Consider the following 18,647-nt stretch of genomic DNA (forward strand, 5'->3'; position numbering starts at 1 on the left):
ACAGCAAAAAAGCCAGTGAGCATCCACACCATTCATGATGGAACAGTCCACACTGTTCAGAGATCACCTTTCTACAATGACATTATTCTCACAGTTGGAGGGTGGAACGTGGCCATATGGAAAGAAGGTGTCATGGTAAGTTGCCTGCAAAATGGAGGTGTGGGCGTGTGGTCCTTTGTTATTGAGAAAGACAAGAGGAACTGTTATGTGCTGACAAAAATGCCTTTGGGACACTTTTTAGAGAAATTAGAACAGATGGCCAGGGCTCCAGCTCATCAGGAGAACCACTGTAATCCTTTTGAAAACACATTTGTTTTTCCTTCCTGAGGGAAGAAAACAATTTACAAGCTCCTTGTTCTCCAAAACTTAACAGTCTTGGAATATCTACTGTGGGCATTTTTGGGGGGTGGGAGCTAGGGTCTTACTTTGTTGCCCAGGCTGGAATGCAGTGGGTGATCCTGCTCACTGCAGCCTCGACTTCCCAGGATTGACTTCCCATCTTAGGCTCCTGAGTAGCTGGGATGACAGGTGCACACCACCATGTCTGGCTAATTTTTTTTTTTTTTAAATAGAAACAAGGGTTTCACCATGTTGCCCAGGCTGCTTTCGAACTTCTGGGCTCAAGTGATTCACTTGCCTCAGCCTCCCAAAGTGCTGGGACTACAGGTGTGAGCCACCGCACCTGGCCTTGACTTGCATTTTTTCCTCCCTTGAAAATACAAGATGGGATGCTTAATTCTGTATGAAGTGCAAGGAGAAACACTGGGTTTGTCATCTTTCCCTCTGCACTAGGAATATGTTAGCAGGTTCAGAAAGTGGGAGTGAGTAAGCTGAGGGTCTGTCAGCAGGCAGACCCTCGCCTGTCCAGAGACATACAGTGGTTAAAGAGAGGCAGCAAGAGTGTGGTCAGGATTGGGAGAGGGGCTGGATACAGGCAGATAGGAGCTAAGCTACCAAAAACTAGAAAGATTGATAAAATCCAGTGAAGCAAGGGTGTGGGGAAATTAGTATGTTTGGTGGGATTATAAATTGATATGTCTCTTTGGTGAGCAATTTGAGATTATCAAAACTTGAAACTATATGTACGTATATATGCATATAATGAAATTATATGCAAACATAATATTTCAAAGTTGGTATACATATATATATATATGTATACAAATAAATATATATATATATATATTTAACCTAACAGTTCCACTTCTGAAACTCTAACACATACAAAGACTCAAAAACTGTATATTTATCATTGAAAAGAATTTAGAAACTACTTAAATGGCCATCAACAAAAGAACTTCTGCTTTATACCAGTGTACTTCTGTATGTTTGATTTTTTTTTTTTTACAATTAGCAAGTTTTGTAGTTAAAGTAAAAGGAAATTCAGGCATGATTGTCCAAAGACTATGCCAGGGTCAGTAATCTGGTTATAGAAACTCAAGGTGCTGGGAGAAGTAGACAAAGAGAACAAGTTTGAAATGTCACCTCCAAGGAGTCCATGAATCTGCAACATTCTTTCTTCACAGGAAAATCTCTTCTACATGTATTGGAGAGTGAGCGGTAGCTCCGTGGTTTAGTTTAGTCCCTGCAGATGTAAGTAGGGAAAGGAGCACCCCTGGTCAATAGATGAAGCCTTAAGTGGGTAGAAAGCACATTCTGTTACCGCTTTTGAAAACCTCCCGAAGAAGGCAGATTACTCCACGGTAGAAAAAAGAGAAGACGATTGCATGATGCTTAGATGGTCTAAAATCTCTTCCAATTGTATTTATAGGCTATCAACTGCTTCCATCTGAAGTCACTTTATATGAGAATTTGCCAATTCTGTTGTATGTACCTAGCTAGAACTGGCAGACTTTTCATTTGTTTTACTGTCTACTGTTACTGAGCTGTTTCCATGGGATGTACATATCTGATAGCAAAATAAAGGCATAAACAGAATGTCTTGATAATCTTTACTTATCTAATGTTCACCAGTCTCCACAGAAATAGTCGTGAGGTTAGAAGCAGTAGTGGGTTTAGAAGCAGGATTATTAGAAACTTCAACAACTTAATCGGAAGGTTTAATCTTTTCTGAAAAGCAACTAAAAATGGCTTATGAAAACAAACAGAAAGACAAGCTGGTATAGAAAAACCCTCCAACAAAGAAAAGTAAGACTTCCTAGTGGCCGTAATTTTGTTGTTATATGATCATAGCCAGCTTGAGTTGTACTTAACGTACATTATGGTGAATTTCCCTCAGATAATAACACAATCTTTTTTGTCTTTTAAAAATTTTGTTTAAAGACAGGACCCCTCCTGCAGTCATGCTGTGCACCAAAAATGTACACCTCAGGCCACTGGTCCCTGACTCGGCCCGGAGTTTTCTATATCGGCCGAGAAGATGGAAATATTGATATCTGGGACCTTCTGGAGAAAACCCATGAACCAGCCCAGTCTCAAAACATTTGCATAACTATGATCACCTACATCAAACCCTGGATCTTTTCTGGTATGTTAATTCTAACTAAATAAGCTAAGTCATTTTGGGTAACTCAGGAACATCTTGACATTCATCTGAAAAGCCTCCAATGTTTACTTCTTAGCTTTTTGTTTTTCTTCCCGCCCCATCCCTTTTTATCCTGTCCCTTCTCTTCTCTTCTTTTCATTTTTCTCTCTTCCCTTTCCTTCCCATCTTTCCTTTTCCTTTTCCCTCTCTCTTGCTCTCAAACCTTGGACGCAACCTGAGCTCTTGTCACTGTATTGCCTTATCAAGAATGATGTCGGAGACATATGTCAGGCAGAGGCTGGTTTTGAACCACACAGTGGGAAACATCCTTCTCCTTCTCTGGGCAGGCAGGGTGAGCCCTAGATCTTTGTTATCTTTTGCTGATTTTTTTTCCCAGATAGAATAAAGTTTGAGTCTTTAATTTTCATTACAAGTTATATTTTTTAATATTATATCACTTTTGTGATTCTCCCCTGGCCAATGTCAAGCAGTTCTCTTCATAAGATAAAATGATTATCTGGGATTATATATCTATTTAAGCTTTAACCTTTGAACCAATTATGAGAAAAAGTAATATATAACAAAGCAAGCATAAATTCAAGGATTTGTCTATAGAAACATGATGTATGCCCTTTGTCTCCATTTTTTTTCTGTTTCGCCCAAGTAGTAATTTCCATGTACATCCAGTATGTTTGCCTCATTTATTTATTTATTTATTTATTTATTTATTTATTTATTTAGCAATGAGGTCTTACTCCGTTGCCCAGGCTGAAGTACAATGGTGTGATCAATTCTCTTGCCTCAGCCTCCCAAAGTTCTGGGATTATAGGGGTGAGCCACTGTAAAAAGCCACCAGCCTTTTTTTAAAAGAAGTTTCCCTTTGTTTCCAAAGGTGGACAGGCATGAAATTATCTTTCTATCCATTTTTCAGAAACATTAGATTTGGAAACTCAGTCTTCAGCATCTCGAGTGTCGCAGTCAGACTACTGCTTAGCCGTATGTGCCACCAAAGTATCTTTTCCCTCTTTGGTGTAAAACATTGTCTTTGTACACCTATAGGGATTATGAGACCGGGATTTTGCAATTTGAAGCAGACCTACTAAAAATGAAAAGAACACACACACAATGAGATTAGAAAATTAAAATTCTCAGGCTGGGCATGGTGGTTCACACCTCTAATCCCAGCACTTTGGGAGGCTGAGTGAGACGGGAAGATTGCTTAAGTCCAGGAGTTTAAGACCAGCCTGAGCAACATGGCAAGACCCTGTCTCTACAAAAAATACAAAACAAAAATTAGACAGGCATGGTACTATGCACCTGTAGCCCCAGCTACTCAGGAAGCTGAGGTAGGATAGTTGATTAAGCCTGAGAGATTGAAGCGAGCCATGATCATACCACTGCACTCTAGCCTGAGCCACAGAGAGAGAACCTGTCTCATTAAAAAAAAAAAAAAAAGAAGAAGAAAAAAGAAGATTAAAATTCTCAAAATTCTCAAGCATTTTGCATATTATACCCATTTTAAATGCTCAAAGGATGCTACTTTTTACAATAAGACCTGTGGTTCTGGCTATATCTTTGAAATTCTTCTGGATAATAGTACCCTTTAGTCCTTTCTGTGTTTGGTGAAAATCAACTTCGTGACTTTTCTTTGAAAATCTTTCCATGTATTCTTCCTGCTTTCTTCTCAAGACTGCCCAGTGGGCCCAGCCACATAGAATGTCAGCCTTAGCCAGGAGCCACATTCCTTAGACAGTCACCAGAAATACAAGATTTGAGGCAGCAGGGAGGCCGACAAAGGCTCAGTCTTAGCTTTCGTTTCCTCAACTGGAAAAAATGACTTGTACATGTTTACGTCGTCCAACCATGAACATCTGATGAAAATGCCAAGATCATTGGAACCACAGTGGGTCCTTTGGGAGAACACAAAACAAAAACACATTTCATGTTTAACTGCTTAAGATAGTTTTCTGTTTGCTGATTTTTTTCCCTTTATTTTAAATCTTTCAGCTAAACAGCAATTTATAGCCATAGCTGATTATTATGGAACATTGCATATATTAGAAATTCCTTGGACATTAAGTCACCCTTCCACTAATGAGGTGAGTAACTTATGGCTTACAGAATTAATGTGACCAGATATTTCTAAGATATGTCTTTAGAAAAAATTTAGAAATGACAGCATTTTTGCTCTATTAGGGAACAAAAGACTCATACAGTAAATAAGAGAATGTATTTCTGTTGTGTGAGTTAGTTTGAAGCTTTAAAGAAAAAAAAAAAAAGCCCCAAACATGAGATGGGAGGGAAACCAAGTAAATGAAGTCCAGAGTCTGAGAGAATAGTAACTTAGGTATTCATAATCATAAAATGTCATTTTTCCATTGTAACTGAAGTATGGGACACTTATTTCAGTGATACCCTTCCCTGAGGGCCCAGTTGACATGTTCATGCATCTCTTCATCACTCACCCCTACCGGCTCCCAACCCAACTTGGAGTAGAACAGGCAGCACATCTGAGCTGGTGGTGTTCTGCACCCCCAACCTTGTATCCACCACTCAAGTGTTTCAATATTAATAATGAGCTTTAAAAAGATCAATGAATGGAAATATGTAAACGTATATACAACAAACATTAAACATATAGATTGCAGTCTGCTGCAAGTCCCAACATCGATCTAATTACTGGCAGGCAAAAGGCTCTCTCTCCCGTGGTTGCTTTCCCCAAGGTTTCTGCTGACTTTTCTGCTTCTATTGTATGCCTACACGTTAAGCCTTCCAGGGATCAGGAACCCAGCTCTGCTTCCAGTCCCTTTAGGGTCTGCATTGATATCCTCATCTGAGTTTTCCAAGTTTGACTGATGATATGAAACTTCCCTCAGTTTTAGAAGAAGGAAGATAACAGGGAAAAAAGCAACCTCTGCACATTTCTATTACAAAATTGCAGCATTTCGCAGCTCTCGCCTTCCAACCGTAGTTTAGAAACCTCCAAAGCACAGAGCCCTAAATGTTAGCGCAGTAGCCCCTGAATTGTGCTAGCTCCTCTGGCAGGGGGCCTGTGAGTACAATTTCCAAATTATATTTACCTAAGAGATTTAAAGTATCACAAAATAGATAATCTACATAGTGATTAGGCAGATGATCATTAGGTAATGATCAAGTAGATTCGGGAGGTAGATTAGGTAGGTCGTCTATGTAATTATAAGCGTTAAGGTTTATTTTTTATAAGGTTTATTGCCGAGTTTAAAATGAGGAAACAGGCATGCATTAGAACAATTAGACGCCAATTTATTTGGCTCCCGGGCAAGGTTCCATGGTTCCAGGGTTCCGGGGTTCCAGGGAAAGAGGCCAGGGAAGTCACGCTTGAATCCTATTAGGCTAGGATTATATAGGGAGGGGAGGCCCTCTGATTGGCTTTGGGGAATGAACGTGGCAAGCTGCTATAGGTAGGTAGGCGGGATTTCTGTTGAGCGGGCTGGACAGGGACAAACGCTATTGGGCAGGTTTTGGCGGGGCTTGTTTTAAGTTTTGGCGGGGTTTTCCAACGGCTGGCTAGGTGCCTAGTCCAGATCTGGTACTGAGTGCAGAGGGGATTTTGAATGGTGGGCCAGGTGCCAAGTGCAGAGTTTAGTGTTGAGTGCAGAGGTGGGTGTGGCGAAGCTAGATACTGAGTGCAGATTCTGGTGATGTAATGTCAGGCGTGGAGAGGGATGGGTGCCTCCGAACTCCTGGCCAGGCAACCGGCCTTATAATAAGCAGCAGAAATTCTAACAGAGGTCATGGGGACTTCCTGCAGGTCACCCTCTCACGAGCCTCTGTTTCTAACAGATGACAAGTGTTAATTACTACTTCGAAAGAGAAGTCAAGCATCTGGAATATGTAGAACAACGCAAAAATATTCGTGAGCAAGAAAAGAAAGAAATGGAATTAGAAACGGAGAAGAAAAAAACTGTAAGTTACATTTCGGAAATCAAAGATGTTTTTCTCGAACACCAGTGAAAATATATTTGTTTGGCTTAATCCACAGTTATACTTTTTCATGTTCTTCTGTTGTTCTCATGAGAGTCAAGAGGGCATTTCTTTGATTTCCTAGCTCACTATGAGTGAGAACTGGCGGTTAGATACCTAGTGAGATTCTGTCCAATTTAAATTTCTGAAATTTTCTATAATTTTAAAGTCCTTTAGTACAGATACATTAATTCAAAATTTGAATGCTTTCATTATAAAATTTTAATATCTGGCGAGTAATGCATTAAAAAAGGTAGTGCAAAGAGAGTTGAATATGAATCAAGACATGTGGGCTCAAATCCCAACTCTGCATTTACTAGCTATGAGATTTGGAGCAAGGCTGAGCTTCATGTCTCTTTTCTTTCTTTCTTTTTTTTTTTTTTTTTGAGACAGAGTTTCGCTCTTGTTACCCAGGCTGGAGTGCAATGGCGCGATCTCGGCTCACCGCAACTTCCGCCTCCTGGGTTCAGGCAATTCTCCTGCCTCAGCCTCCTGAGTAGCTGGGATTACAGGCACACGCCACCATGCCCAGCTTATTTTTTGTATTTTTAGTAGAGACGGGGTTTCACCTCGTTGACCAGGATGGTGTCGATCTCTCGACCTCGTGATCCACCCGCCTCGGCCTCCCAAATGCTGGGATTACAGGCTTCAGGTCTCTTATCTTGAAAACAGGAATACTAATAACTGGGATTACTGTAAGGCTGTCAGTTAAAGAATGTGAAAAATAAACTTTCAGTAAGTAGAGCTATTATAAGGCCAGGTGCATTGGCTCACACCTATAATCCCAGCACTTTGAGAGGCTTAGGCAGGCAGATCATGAGGTCAGGAGTTTGAGACCAGCATGGCCAATATGGTGAAACCCTGTCTCTACTAAAAAAATATAAAAATTAGCCGGGCGTGATGGTGCCCACCTGTAGGCTTAGCTACTCAGGAGGCTGAGGCAGGAGAATGGCTGGAACCTGGGAGGCGGAGGTTGCAGTGAGCTGAGATTGTGCCACTGCATTCCAGCCTGGGTGACAGAGCAAGACTACATCTCAAAAAAAAAAAAAAAATAGAGCTATTATAATTATAATGATAGATGATAGATTAGATAGATGATAGATATGAGGGGGTGGAGAGAGGTGAATTTTGCTGTATATAATATACTAAAGCTATGAAACTTGAATAGAGGAGAATTTGGTATAGGGCACATCCATCTTAAACTCTGCCAAAAAGAATCTAAGCTCTTAAGCACCCCATGCTATTCTTTCTCAGCTTCTCCCTGTTTGATATGAATTCTGTGACTCTGCTGGTCTTCCCTTGCCCACTGGACTTTGGGGCTTTTAAATACTCTGTGAATTAGGCTCTTCTCTCTTTCTCACTTGAGAACACCTCAGTCTCAATTTCTATTTCCCTCTTGCTTCCTCTCACTTTTGCTCTGTTGTCACCAGTATTTCATCATTGATCCCATCTGTAGGTTCCTTATAGCCAAATATATACATCCTCAAACACAATTATTCACATGAGGCCCACAGTCTCAAAAGCACTAGCATGTGGAAATATTATAATGTGCTGCATTAGCAAATAGATTTACATTATCACTTGTTGATACTAATTAACGCAATAAAAGCAGAGGATCTCATTTCAAAAACATGTTAAGTGACAAAGTATAAAAGAATGTCAATTAACTTTTCATTGAGTTCCACTGCTATAAACAAATTGATCTTAGTTCTGTTTTTTGCACACTTAACAAAAGTTGGTTTGTTGAGATTCTATTGTGGGAGATAATCTGCCACCCTTCCCCTACCCCAGCAATTATCCATGATCATTATGAGTGTTTAAATACCATGGCAACAGCTCCTAATTATCTACATCAGTGGGAGCAAGTAGAATTGTGGATAATCCAAAAATAATTTGCATGTGAAATACTTTTCAAACACCTGTATATTATAATAATTATATCTTAAATTGTATTATACTTTTCAATTTCCAAAACATTCCCAACTTTTTATAACTTCTTTTCTATTTGAAATAGTGCCTTTTTCAAAGGCTTTCATTTCTATTTGAAATAGTGCCTCTCTTTTAAGTAGAGCCACCATTTCTCAAATTTTCTCTGGAACTACTGATGTATTATGGGTATGTGAATGAATTTAAAAGGGTTCCTCTGTTACATTTAGAACATGAAAAAGTCACTAAGGAAGAACAACTAATGTTAGTCAGAAATGTCTCCTTATAAGCAACTGATGATAAAGGGGGAAATGGGAACAGTAACAACCTCAGAAGATTGCAGTGAGGATTAAATGAGTTAAAATACTTATAGCACTTAGCCACCAACTGGCGCATAAAAAGTGTTCACACGTTTGTCCAGCAAGGCTGGCCTTTATGAGTGCTCACCAGGTGCCAGGATAAGGCTGTACAGTTCAACACAGATTTCAGGAAAATCATGCACCTGTCTCTTTGCAAACATAAAATCTGGATACAACCCACTCCTCAAAGGATAATAATAATCGCTACTCTAATCGCATATGAAATGGGAGTTTTCCTAACCAGAATTTCACCTGGGGACTCAGCCTGGGGAGAGTAGTCATTGCCATGTGATCCACAAGCTCTGCCATCTGTGTGGGACTTAGAAGAGGGAGATTTCAAAAGAATTTTGCAACTTCTAGGATATTAAGACACCCTCCAGTCTACATAAGGGAAATAAGAGTTACAGGAAGAAAGACTGAAAGAAGGGACTGAGAGAGAGAGGGGGGTTGAAGGGCCATATTTCCCCCACTTCCTCCTTTCCCAGCACATGTGACTGCCTCCCACCCACCTGCCCTCCTACCTTCCTGCCCTCCATCCAACCCTTTCCAGAAACAGCAGCCAGGTCAAATATTCACAAACAGCTCTTTCTCATCCTTTGGTATTTTTAGATATCAGTGTTTTATAGGGATGTCTTGTTTCCCACCCCCCCCAGAAAACGTATCAGAAGTCAAAAGAACAAATGGAGGCTGAATTAAAAATGGACTACGAGAGTTATCTGGAACTGGAAAAGACTGTTCTTATCAACCTTGGCCTTCTGAAAGTCACAGAGAAGGGGTCATATGTGGATGTAGTGTAAAAAAGCTTCCTGAAGGGGTTTTGGGGACTTCTTTCCTCTTTTTATTTATTATTTTTGTCAGGTGAACTGGCAAGCTGAATATATATATCTATATATCTATATATCTATATATAGATATCTCATGGCTTATTTATAATTATAGACTTTTATTTCTCTGCTATTAAAACTTTTGAATTTTAACAATGAGATCTATTTCAATTTTTGTACAGAATATGTATTGGATTTTGTGCTGATTATGAAAGTGTTCTGTTTTAACGAATGTTTTCAATAACAAAATTTTTATTTTCCTATAATAATAGAGAACTTTGGACGTCCCTTCCATCCCAATCCTTGCCGTTCACACAGAGGCCTTCATACCGGGCAGAAGGGGATAACAAACTGCTCCTACTTATCAGCTTGCTTCTGGCCACCTTTCCAAGAAAAGTGCTTCCCCTGGGCCACTGTACAAATTGTAGGGCTATATGCTAAACAAAATATTAGCAAATCAAATCCAGAAATATATGTATATGTATATATACATATATATATATATATTTTTTTTTAAGAAGTTAACACATGAAGACCAAGTTGGGTTTATCCAAGGAAAATAAAGTTAAGAGTAGAAAATAAATCAGTGACTAATCAAAAGAGAGACATTATGATGACAAGTAGATGCAGAAAAACATTTTATAAACATTGATATCCATTCATTATAATAATAATATGATATTATCTACAGAAAGAATTCCCTTAGTCTGATAAAGGGTGTGTAAAACAATACTACACCAAACATCATGCTTCATGGTGACAAGCAGAAAGCTTACCTCTGAGATGTGGAACAAAACACAGGGCACACCATCAGGTTCCTAACATCACGTACTGCTGTTGCGTTTTTGTGCCTATGCTGGTTAAGCCTAGCATAGGCACCAACAAGCAACAACAGTATATGAAACTGAGATGCAGAAGAGCTTGGAGCCAGATTACGAAGGTTCTTGTATACCAAGCTAAGGGAGCTGGATTATAATTTATGGGGAATGAATAGAAGAACCAAACAGGAAGTGACCCAATCAGCTTAACTTTTAGGAAATAAGAAATAAACTAGAGCGGGGTAGAGTCTTATGGCAAGAAATCCTATCAGGAGGCAAGAGGAATTGTTCAAGGTAAAGGACTAGGATGCCCTGTACTAAAGCTTAACATGAAGATAAAAGTGAAAGGCTGGTTGGATGGGGAAGGGAGGACAAAGGATAATACCAAGGTTTGTAAGTTAGATTGCTAGAGGAAAGAAAACTTTGAGGTCAGACAGGTGTTAGCACTTAACCACCTGTGTGCCCTTGAACAGATGACCAAGCTCTGTGAAACAGATTCCCCTTCCATCGAGTCAGGTTGAGAGAGCTTACCTTGCAGCATTTATGTAAAGGGCAAATGAGCACCTGCAGATAAGGGGCCTGTGCCTGGCACATATTTTTGTCATCATGATTGGAATATCCTAGTGCTCATCCTTACACATCAGCTTATTTTATTCTTCCTTTTTTCTACACTCACTTCCTAAGTACATTCATCCACTCACTCTCAAGGCTTTAAATACTACCTCTGTTCCTGACCTGGACTTCTCTCTAAATCAAGAGATGTGTATTTGACTTTTTGTATCTTCACTTGCATATGTAATAGGTATCTCAAACTTAAACATGTCCAAAATTGAGTGCTTGATGTTTCCCTCCAAAACCCATTCCTCCAGCAGTCCTCCCAGCCACCATGCTGCTTGAGGCAAAAGGCCATCTTTCATTTTCTTTCTCTCACAATCCACATCCAATCTGTTGGCAAGCCCTGTTGACTACATGTTCAGAATGTATCCGGAACCTGATCACTTCTCTTATCCCTTGCTGCTCCACCATGGTCCAAGCTGCATCATCACTAGCTTGAAGTTTGCAGCAGCCTCCTGTTCTCCCTGCTCCCATGTTGTCATTTTCAGTGTCTTTCAGCCACAGCCGGATGGTAGTTTTAAATGGATGCTGTAAGATGCTGTCATCCTTCTGCCCAGAGTCCTTCCTCAGCCTCATAGCTCACTCAGAGTATGAGCCCAGCGCCTGTCTGTCCCCTGTAAGCCCTTGTGTAGGCAGGCTCTCCATTGTCACCAGGTCTCATTCCTCCTTCCTCTCCCCTCCATCACACCTGTCCCAGTCATGCTGGCCACCTATTCACCAAATATGCCAGGCATCATCCTCTCCCTGGGCATATGTGCTTGCTGTTCTGTACTTTCTCCAGAGATTTTTCAAATTTTATTTTCACGAGTTCACTCTAAAAAATGGTTTGTTTGTTTGTTTGTTTTAGAAACAGGGTCTCACTCAGTTGCACAGGCTAGAGTGCATTGGTGCAATCATAGCTCACTGCAGCCTCAAGCTATCAGGCTTAAGCAATCCTCTTGGCTCAGCCTCCCAAGTAGCTAGGACTATAAACACACACCACCACACCTGACTTTAAAAAAATATATTGAGTGCCTTCTATGTGCCAGGGTCTACCATTTTAAACAGGATGATCAGGGAAGGTGACACTTGAGAAAAGGCCTGAAAGGTGTGAGGATTTCGCCTGTAGTCTTCTAGAAGTGCCATAACCCATTCTCCCTCCCTTTAGTGAGAAGAAGCTGAGACTACAGACAACAGGAGTGTCATGACTCATAAACTATGACTGGAGGCTGAGCACATTGTTGTCCCAAATAAAAGCACAGTGTGTCAGCACAGAGGACTGGAGTAATGGATATTGAGTAAGTGTCTGCCTTAGGGTTAGCAAATAAAAAGCTTAGTATGGTGGCTAGCATATGGCAAGCAGTAAATATGTTTTTCCTAATTTACAAATACAAAATGATTGTAACATTCTTGCTATAGAATCTAAACATGGGGCCTCTTATGCTTATGATAGCAGTTACTATCAATTCAATGTGACATTTTGTCTTTTTTTCTTCTTTTTTTTGAGAGGGAGTCTTGCTCTGTCGCCGAGGCTGGAGTGCAGTGGTGTGATATCAGCTCACTGCAGCCTCTACCTCCTGGGTTCAAGTGATTCTCCTGCCTCAGCCTCCTGAGTAGCTGGGACTACAGGCACGTGCCACCATACGCAGCTAATTTTTGTATTTTTAGTAGAGATGGTTTCACCATGTTGGCCAAACAGGTCTTGAACTCCTGATCTCAAGTGATTTGCCCACCTTGGCCTCCCAAAGGGCTGGGATTACAGGCGTGAGCCACTGAGCCCAGCCCTGGTGTAATATTTTCATTGTGTGTTTATAACGTCAGTTTTCCTGAGTCTCATCTCCTGTGGCCACCAAGAGGTCACATAAGCAGCCATAGCCCAGATTTCATGGGACCTTGCCTCACTTGCTTTTCAGGTATTTCAGCCTTCTGCAGAGTGGTCCCAAGTTTGTCCAGTGGCCCTGGACACACATATACTTCAAAACAAGCCCACAACCACCCGGCACTCAGGGCTCCCTTCTCTCAAAATGCTAGAGCTGCCTAATAGCCTGTAACATGGGGAAAGGTGCTGGAACAATGCTTCTGGGTTAGTTCAAGTTCAGTGAGAAGCAAGCACCAAGGCAGAGGCAGAGGTGTGCAGGCGTCCCCAAACTACAGCCCGCGGGCCACATGCGGCCCCTGAGGCCATTTATCTGGCCCCCTGCCGCACTTCAGGAAGGGGCACCTCTTTCATTGGTGGTCAGTTAGAGGAGCACAGTATGTGGCGGCCCTCCAACGGTCTGAGGGACAGTGAACTGGCCCCCTGTGTAAAATGTTTGAGGACGCCTGGGTGTAAGAGATTCACGGGGGGAGAGAGCAGAGAAGCAAGGGAGAGCCTTCAGAGCTCATGCAGGTCTGGTACCTGTGGAAGGAAAGGGGAAAGGACAGAAGATGATAGGATTCATCTCAGACCACTCAGCAGAGTTCAATTATTCATGATACCTCTGTTTGTCACTCAGTCTTTGAAACAGACAAACTCATAGTGTTGTCTCTATGTCTCTTCCTTCTCTGGGATGAGTTCTCTCTGAAGCTCTTCAATCCCTCAAGCTAGGGTCCTTTTGTTTGGCCCAGACCTCCCATTTGGCAGACAAGGCCAGGCATGCTGAATCCCAGCAAGAACACAGCTGAGGCTTAAGCAAGGATGCTAACCACCTATACTAAAGATGCAGGAATATCAGGTGTGAACGAACATGGAGTTAACCGGTGTGCGTCCTTCCAATCCTCACAGCTCCAACCCTTTCCCTTACCACCCATTCTTTCCCAACTGTACTGTGAGTCAATCTGACCTCCTTCTTTTGACCTTAAGTCATTTGGTCTGGCCTACAGTATAGTGAAAACACAGGGGTCTTTAGGTCCTAGCAGACCTGAGTCCAAATCCCAGCTTCATCACTTTGGGCAAACTGCACTGTCCCCTAAGTCTTAGATGCCTTGTCTGTAAAGTGGGGATAATAATAATACCTAGCCTACCCCATACAAAGACAATGTATATAAAGCACCTGGAATATAGTTGGCACTTAATGATTGTTGCTGCCTTTTCTTGCTTTGTCACAGGTGTATCCACGTGTGCATGCACACACACACACACACACACACGTGCCAGAGAAACTATAGTATTTCCTCTTTGTTATATGTAATAATCTCTGATTTTAACATTTTTATTGCTACTAATAATGGAATGTTTTCCAGACTCAAATGCAACTTAAGCAATGACTTATGCATGCCTGGTTTAATATTAGCCTTTGATCATTTTAATATGAGACCACAAATTTTGGACATAGTATTTAACATAAATTTTAAATAAATTTGAACAGCTTTCTTTTTTGCAGAACTGATAATGCTACTCAGAAAATTGATCATTCTAATATTTGATTAATTTAGATTAAATTTAATTATCAGTTTTACAAATTGCTTTTTATCCACCAAGAAACATGTAATTAAGCCAGCATATTTTTGGGTCCTCAGATAAGCACATCGTGTGTGTGTACTTCAGATGAAAAGGCAATTAACTCTAGTGGGTGGTGGCCCAGGTGCTCTTCACGGTTTCACTAATCCAGCACTGTAAATAATTAACATATTCCTGTGCCCTTCTACCTCAGAGCACTGCCCAGGGTCGGCACTGCTCCACTTGGTTACTAGGTTGCCATTGCTAGGGCAGATCTGTGCAACTGAGCAAGGTCCTCACGACGGAAATTAAATATCTCAGTGAAGGGCCAATGAACCTTTGTGTGGTGAATTCCCTCCTGCCATGGTTGATGAGCTATCTGAGGGCCACAGGCTCATGTCAGACAGCTTACATTATCAGAACAGAACCCTGCACACCAGCAAAACCAGCCTTGGGAGCTTATTTGGAAACAATAGATTTTTAGAAGTTGTGTAATTGCTTTCAAATGCTTTCTTGTTAACAAATATGACATAAAAAACATAGACAGTATGACAGATAATATAGGTTGTGTTTTTCTACAATGCCAATGCTCCAAACTTAAAAGGACAGAAAATAAGGTTTCCCAAACTCATCTGTACATGTGATATTCTGAGATGTTTTTCTTTCTTTTTTTTCCTTAAAGAAGGAAAGGAAGAAATATGTAAAATAGAATATTTCACATTCTTCCCTATCAACTAGAGATGCATTTTCAGCCCTTTTTAGGAACCATATCTTTAAGAATAATAATTCCCTTTAGAGAAAAAAAAACTCTAGAAAATAATGCTAAGTAAAATCTAAAATATAGAAAGTGTCTGCTTTGGCTGGGCGTGGCGGCTCATGCCTGTAATCCCAGAACTTTGGGAAGCCAAGGTGGGTGGATCACTTGATGTCAGGAGTTCAGAACCAGCCCTGCCCAACAGAGTGAAACCCTATCTCTACTAAAAATACAAAAAAATTAGCCAGGCATGGTGGCAGGTGCCTGTAATCCCAGCTACTTAGAAGGCTGAGGCAGGAGAATTGCTTGAACCCAGGAGTCAGAGGTCCTAGTGAGCCGAGATTGTGCCACTGCACTCCAGCCTGGGCAATGAGTGTAACTCCGTCTCAAAAAAAAAAAAAAAAAGAAAGAAAGAAAGCGTCTGCTTTATTTCAGCCTAAGTAAGAAAGCTAAATAAACAATTGAATTGATACCAATTGTTCATTTTTAATGAAGTTTGTATGGATCAAAATATAACAAAAAACAGAGGCCAGTCATGATAGCTCACCCCTTTAACTCCAAGACCAGCCTGGGCAACTTGGCAAAACCCCCTATGTACTAAAAACAGAAAAAAATTAGTCATGCTGGTACGCACCTGTAGTCCCATTTACTCAGGAGGCTGAGACACATGAATTACTTGAACCAGAAAGGCAGAAGTTGCGAGCTGAAATTGCACCACTGCACTTCAGCCTAGGTGACAGAGTGAGACTGTCTCAAAAACAAAACAAAACAAAACAGAATAAACTCCCAAGTATCCGGAATCCTAACAACCAATAACTAGAACTTCCTTATTTTTTAATTCTTCAGTGAAAACTTATGACAACAAAAGACAAATAAGCAACTTTCTCTTAAGGAGTTATCATCATGTGTATAATCAAATTCGTGGTCCATCCAAATGTCAGAATTCAGCCAGATAGTTATGTCTGCAGGACTTGACAATAATTGCTAATGGTCATTGGTGTAAAGATAGCTCATCTCAAGCTTTGTAATGTTGGGTAAATAACCTTTCTGATTCATTTCTTCATCCAACAAATGGGGATAATAAATCCCAGTGCACAGAATGATGAAGATTAAATAAGTAAAACCTATGAAAGTACTTTGTAAAGTTTAAGTGCTTTAAAAACATGTAAAATGCATATTACAATGTTTTACATAGATCCTGAACTACTTTGGGATGTTCAGGTGACTTTTGAATTATGAAAGGAAGTTCGTTTATTGTAGTGTATTTTTATTACAATGTAATTCCTGATAGTTTTTAATTAACAGTCAGGTTGGCCGGGCACGGTGGCTCATGCCTATAATCCCAGCACTTTGGGAGGCTGAGGCAGGCAGATCACCTTAAGTCAGGAGTTAAAGACTAGCCTGGCCAACATGGTGAAAACTCGTACCCACTAAAAAAACAGCTAACCAAGATACTCAATTCTCTTACCCTACTAGATAATTTACATGTGTTAGCAGCTAATTAATTTAGTTTAAAATTAAGTGGGTCCTTTCAAGATGAGAGTAGGAAAAATAAAAAATAAAAATAATTTTATGGATCTTAAAGTCTGAAACTTAAAAGGAAAATATGCTAGACATGGTCATATGAAAGAAAGCCACCTGTTTAAAAGGCAGGATGGCATTTTGTATGTTTCTTTCAACCCATCCATATCAACTGGGGATCCATGTAGCCATTACTCAACCATTTTATTTTTTAAGACTTTTGGAATTTTGTCTGCATTTATCTAACAGGTACCTTAGCATCAGGAGAGGGCAAAACCTAGAAAAAACACCTGGGCTGTAACTAGGAAGTACTGGTGAAGCATCTAGTCCTCAGAAATGATATGCCATAGACAGAGTTTGAAACAAAAAGATTGTATCAGTTCACTGTGAGAATCTTAATTTTAATTGAGAGTAACAAAATCTGGACAGGGAGGAAGACGGCAGAAACCACTCGTGCTCATCAAATACCCACATGTACCTCTGCATTTGTCAGCCTCCTTTGCAGTCAGATTGGAGCCTTTGAATTCTAGCCAATAGGATGTGGGTGGAAGTGACAGAAGCCACTCCAGGCCTGACTTTAACTCATCTCATGAAATCTTTCAACTTTTATCTTCCCCTGCTCTATGTTCCACAGGCCATAATTTACAAAATAGAGAAAAGTTTCTCAATCTGTATCAGACTTTTCACAAGCAGGTGATAATCCTTTATCACATGAAACCACTGAGACTTCAGGGTTTATTTGTTATGCCATAGCCAAGCCCATCCCAATGAACTGAGGCAGATTAGAGAGACAAAGAATAGATTAGTGGTTATCAGAGTCCAGGAAGGGTAAGGGTGTGGTATGGATGAAAAGTTGATTCATGGGTACAAGTATATGGTCTGATAGAAAAAATAAGATCTAGCATTCAATAGATAGTGGGGTGACTATAGTCAATAGTAATCTATTAGACTTCAAAATAGCTAGAAGAGAATAATGCATCTGGCATAAAGGAAAGACAAATATTTTAAGGTGGTGGATATTCCAAGGGCACTGATTAACCTTTACAGATTATATAAATGTATTAAACTATTGTGTGTACCCTGAAACTATGTACATCTATGCGCATCAATACAAATTTTTGTTTAAAAATAAAATGAAGAGTGCTTATAAGAATTTGTTTAGAGATTATAAAAGGAATTGATCATATGATATTAATAGCTTTAAAAGTCACATAGTATGAGGAATGTCTGAATCATAGTCTGGGCTTTGGAGTCAGAATTCTGAGCACTCAGCCACTTACAAGCTTTAATCATTTAACCATGACGAGCTTCTGCTGCAGTAGAGGGAATTCTCAAAAGTGGAGCACTGTTTCCCATTCTACAGGTTGTTGCCACATCCCCAACAAGAGACAGACTCCATCTCCCCTCCTCTGGAAATTGGGTGGCACTTTGTGATTGCCTCCAAGTACAGAATGCTGTGGAAATGACACTACATCTCTCTGAAGCCAGGTCATCAAGGGTGAGACAGCTTCCACCTGGCTCTCTTACTGGGCACTCACCCTGGGAACCCAGCCACCATTGTGAGGTAGCTCATGGAGAGGACACATGTAGGTGTTCCAGTCAACAGCTCTAAATGAGGTTTCAGCCCATGGCCAGTGTCAGCCACCAGGTATGTGAGTGAATGAACCTTCAGATGATTCCAACCCTGAGACTTCGAGCTACCCCAGCTGACGCTGAGCAGAGTGGAGATGAGCTTTACTTGCCTCTGCCTGCCCAAATGCAGATTCGTGAGCAAAGCACATGTTGTCATTATTATTATTATTATTTATTATTATTTTTTGAGACGGAGTTTCACTCTTGTTACCCAGGCTGGAGTGCAATGGCGCGATCTCGGCTCACTGCAACCTCCACCTCCTGGGTTCAGGCAATTCTCCAACCTCAGCCTCCTGAGCAGCTGGGATTACAGG

At 40.6% G+C, this 18,647-nt stretch overlaps 1 protein-coding gene across 4 annotated transcripts in view; it reads left to right on the forward strand.

Moving 5' to 3' along the window:
* Positions 1-18,647, forward strand: part of DNAI3 (dynein axonemal intermediate chain 3) — a 148,544-nt gene that overhangs the window by 69,966 nt on the left and 59,931 nt on the right. For 3 of the 4 annotated variants that reach the window (XR_012512471.1, XM_074381102.1, XM_074381101.1), the window contains exons 19-22: positions 5-135; positions 2,284-2,488; positions 4,493-4,584; positions 6,308-6,430. Coding sequence is in view for 3 of the 4 variants with exons in the window: in XM_074381102.1 (XP_074237203.1) it covers positions 5-135; positions 2,284-2,488; positions 4,493-4,584; positions 6,308-6,430 (551 nt within the window). In the remaining variant the exon portion in view is untranslated. Of the gene's footprint in view, positions 1-4; positions 136-2,283; positions 2,489-4,492; positions 4,585-6,307; positions 6,431-9,425; positions 9,711-18,647 lie in introns of those variants that run through there. The other variant, XM_003921356.4, reaches the window with a different exon arrangement.

Source organism: Saimiri boliviensis, chromosome 11 (assembly GCF_048565385.1).
Source record: "Saimiri boliviensis isolate mSaiBol1 chromosome 11, mSaiBol1.pri, whole genome shotgun sequence".
Classification (NCBI taxonomy): Eukaryota; Metazoa; Chordata; class Mammalia; order Primates; family Cebidae; genus Saimiri; species Saimiri boliviensis.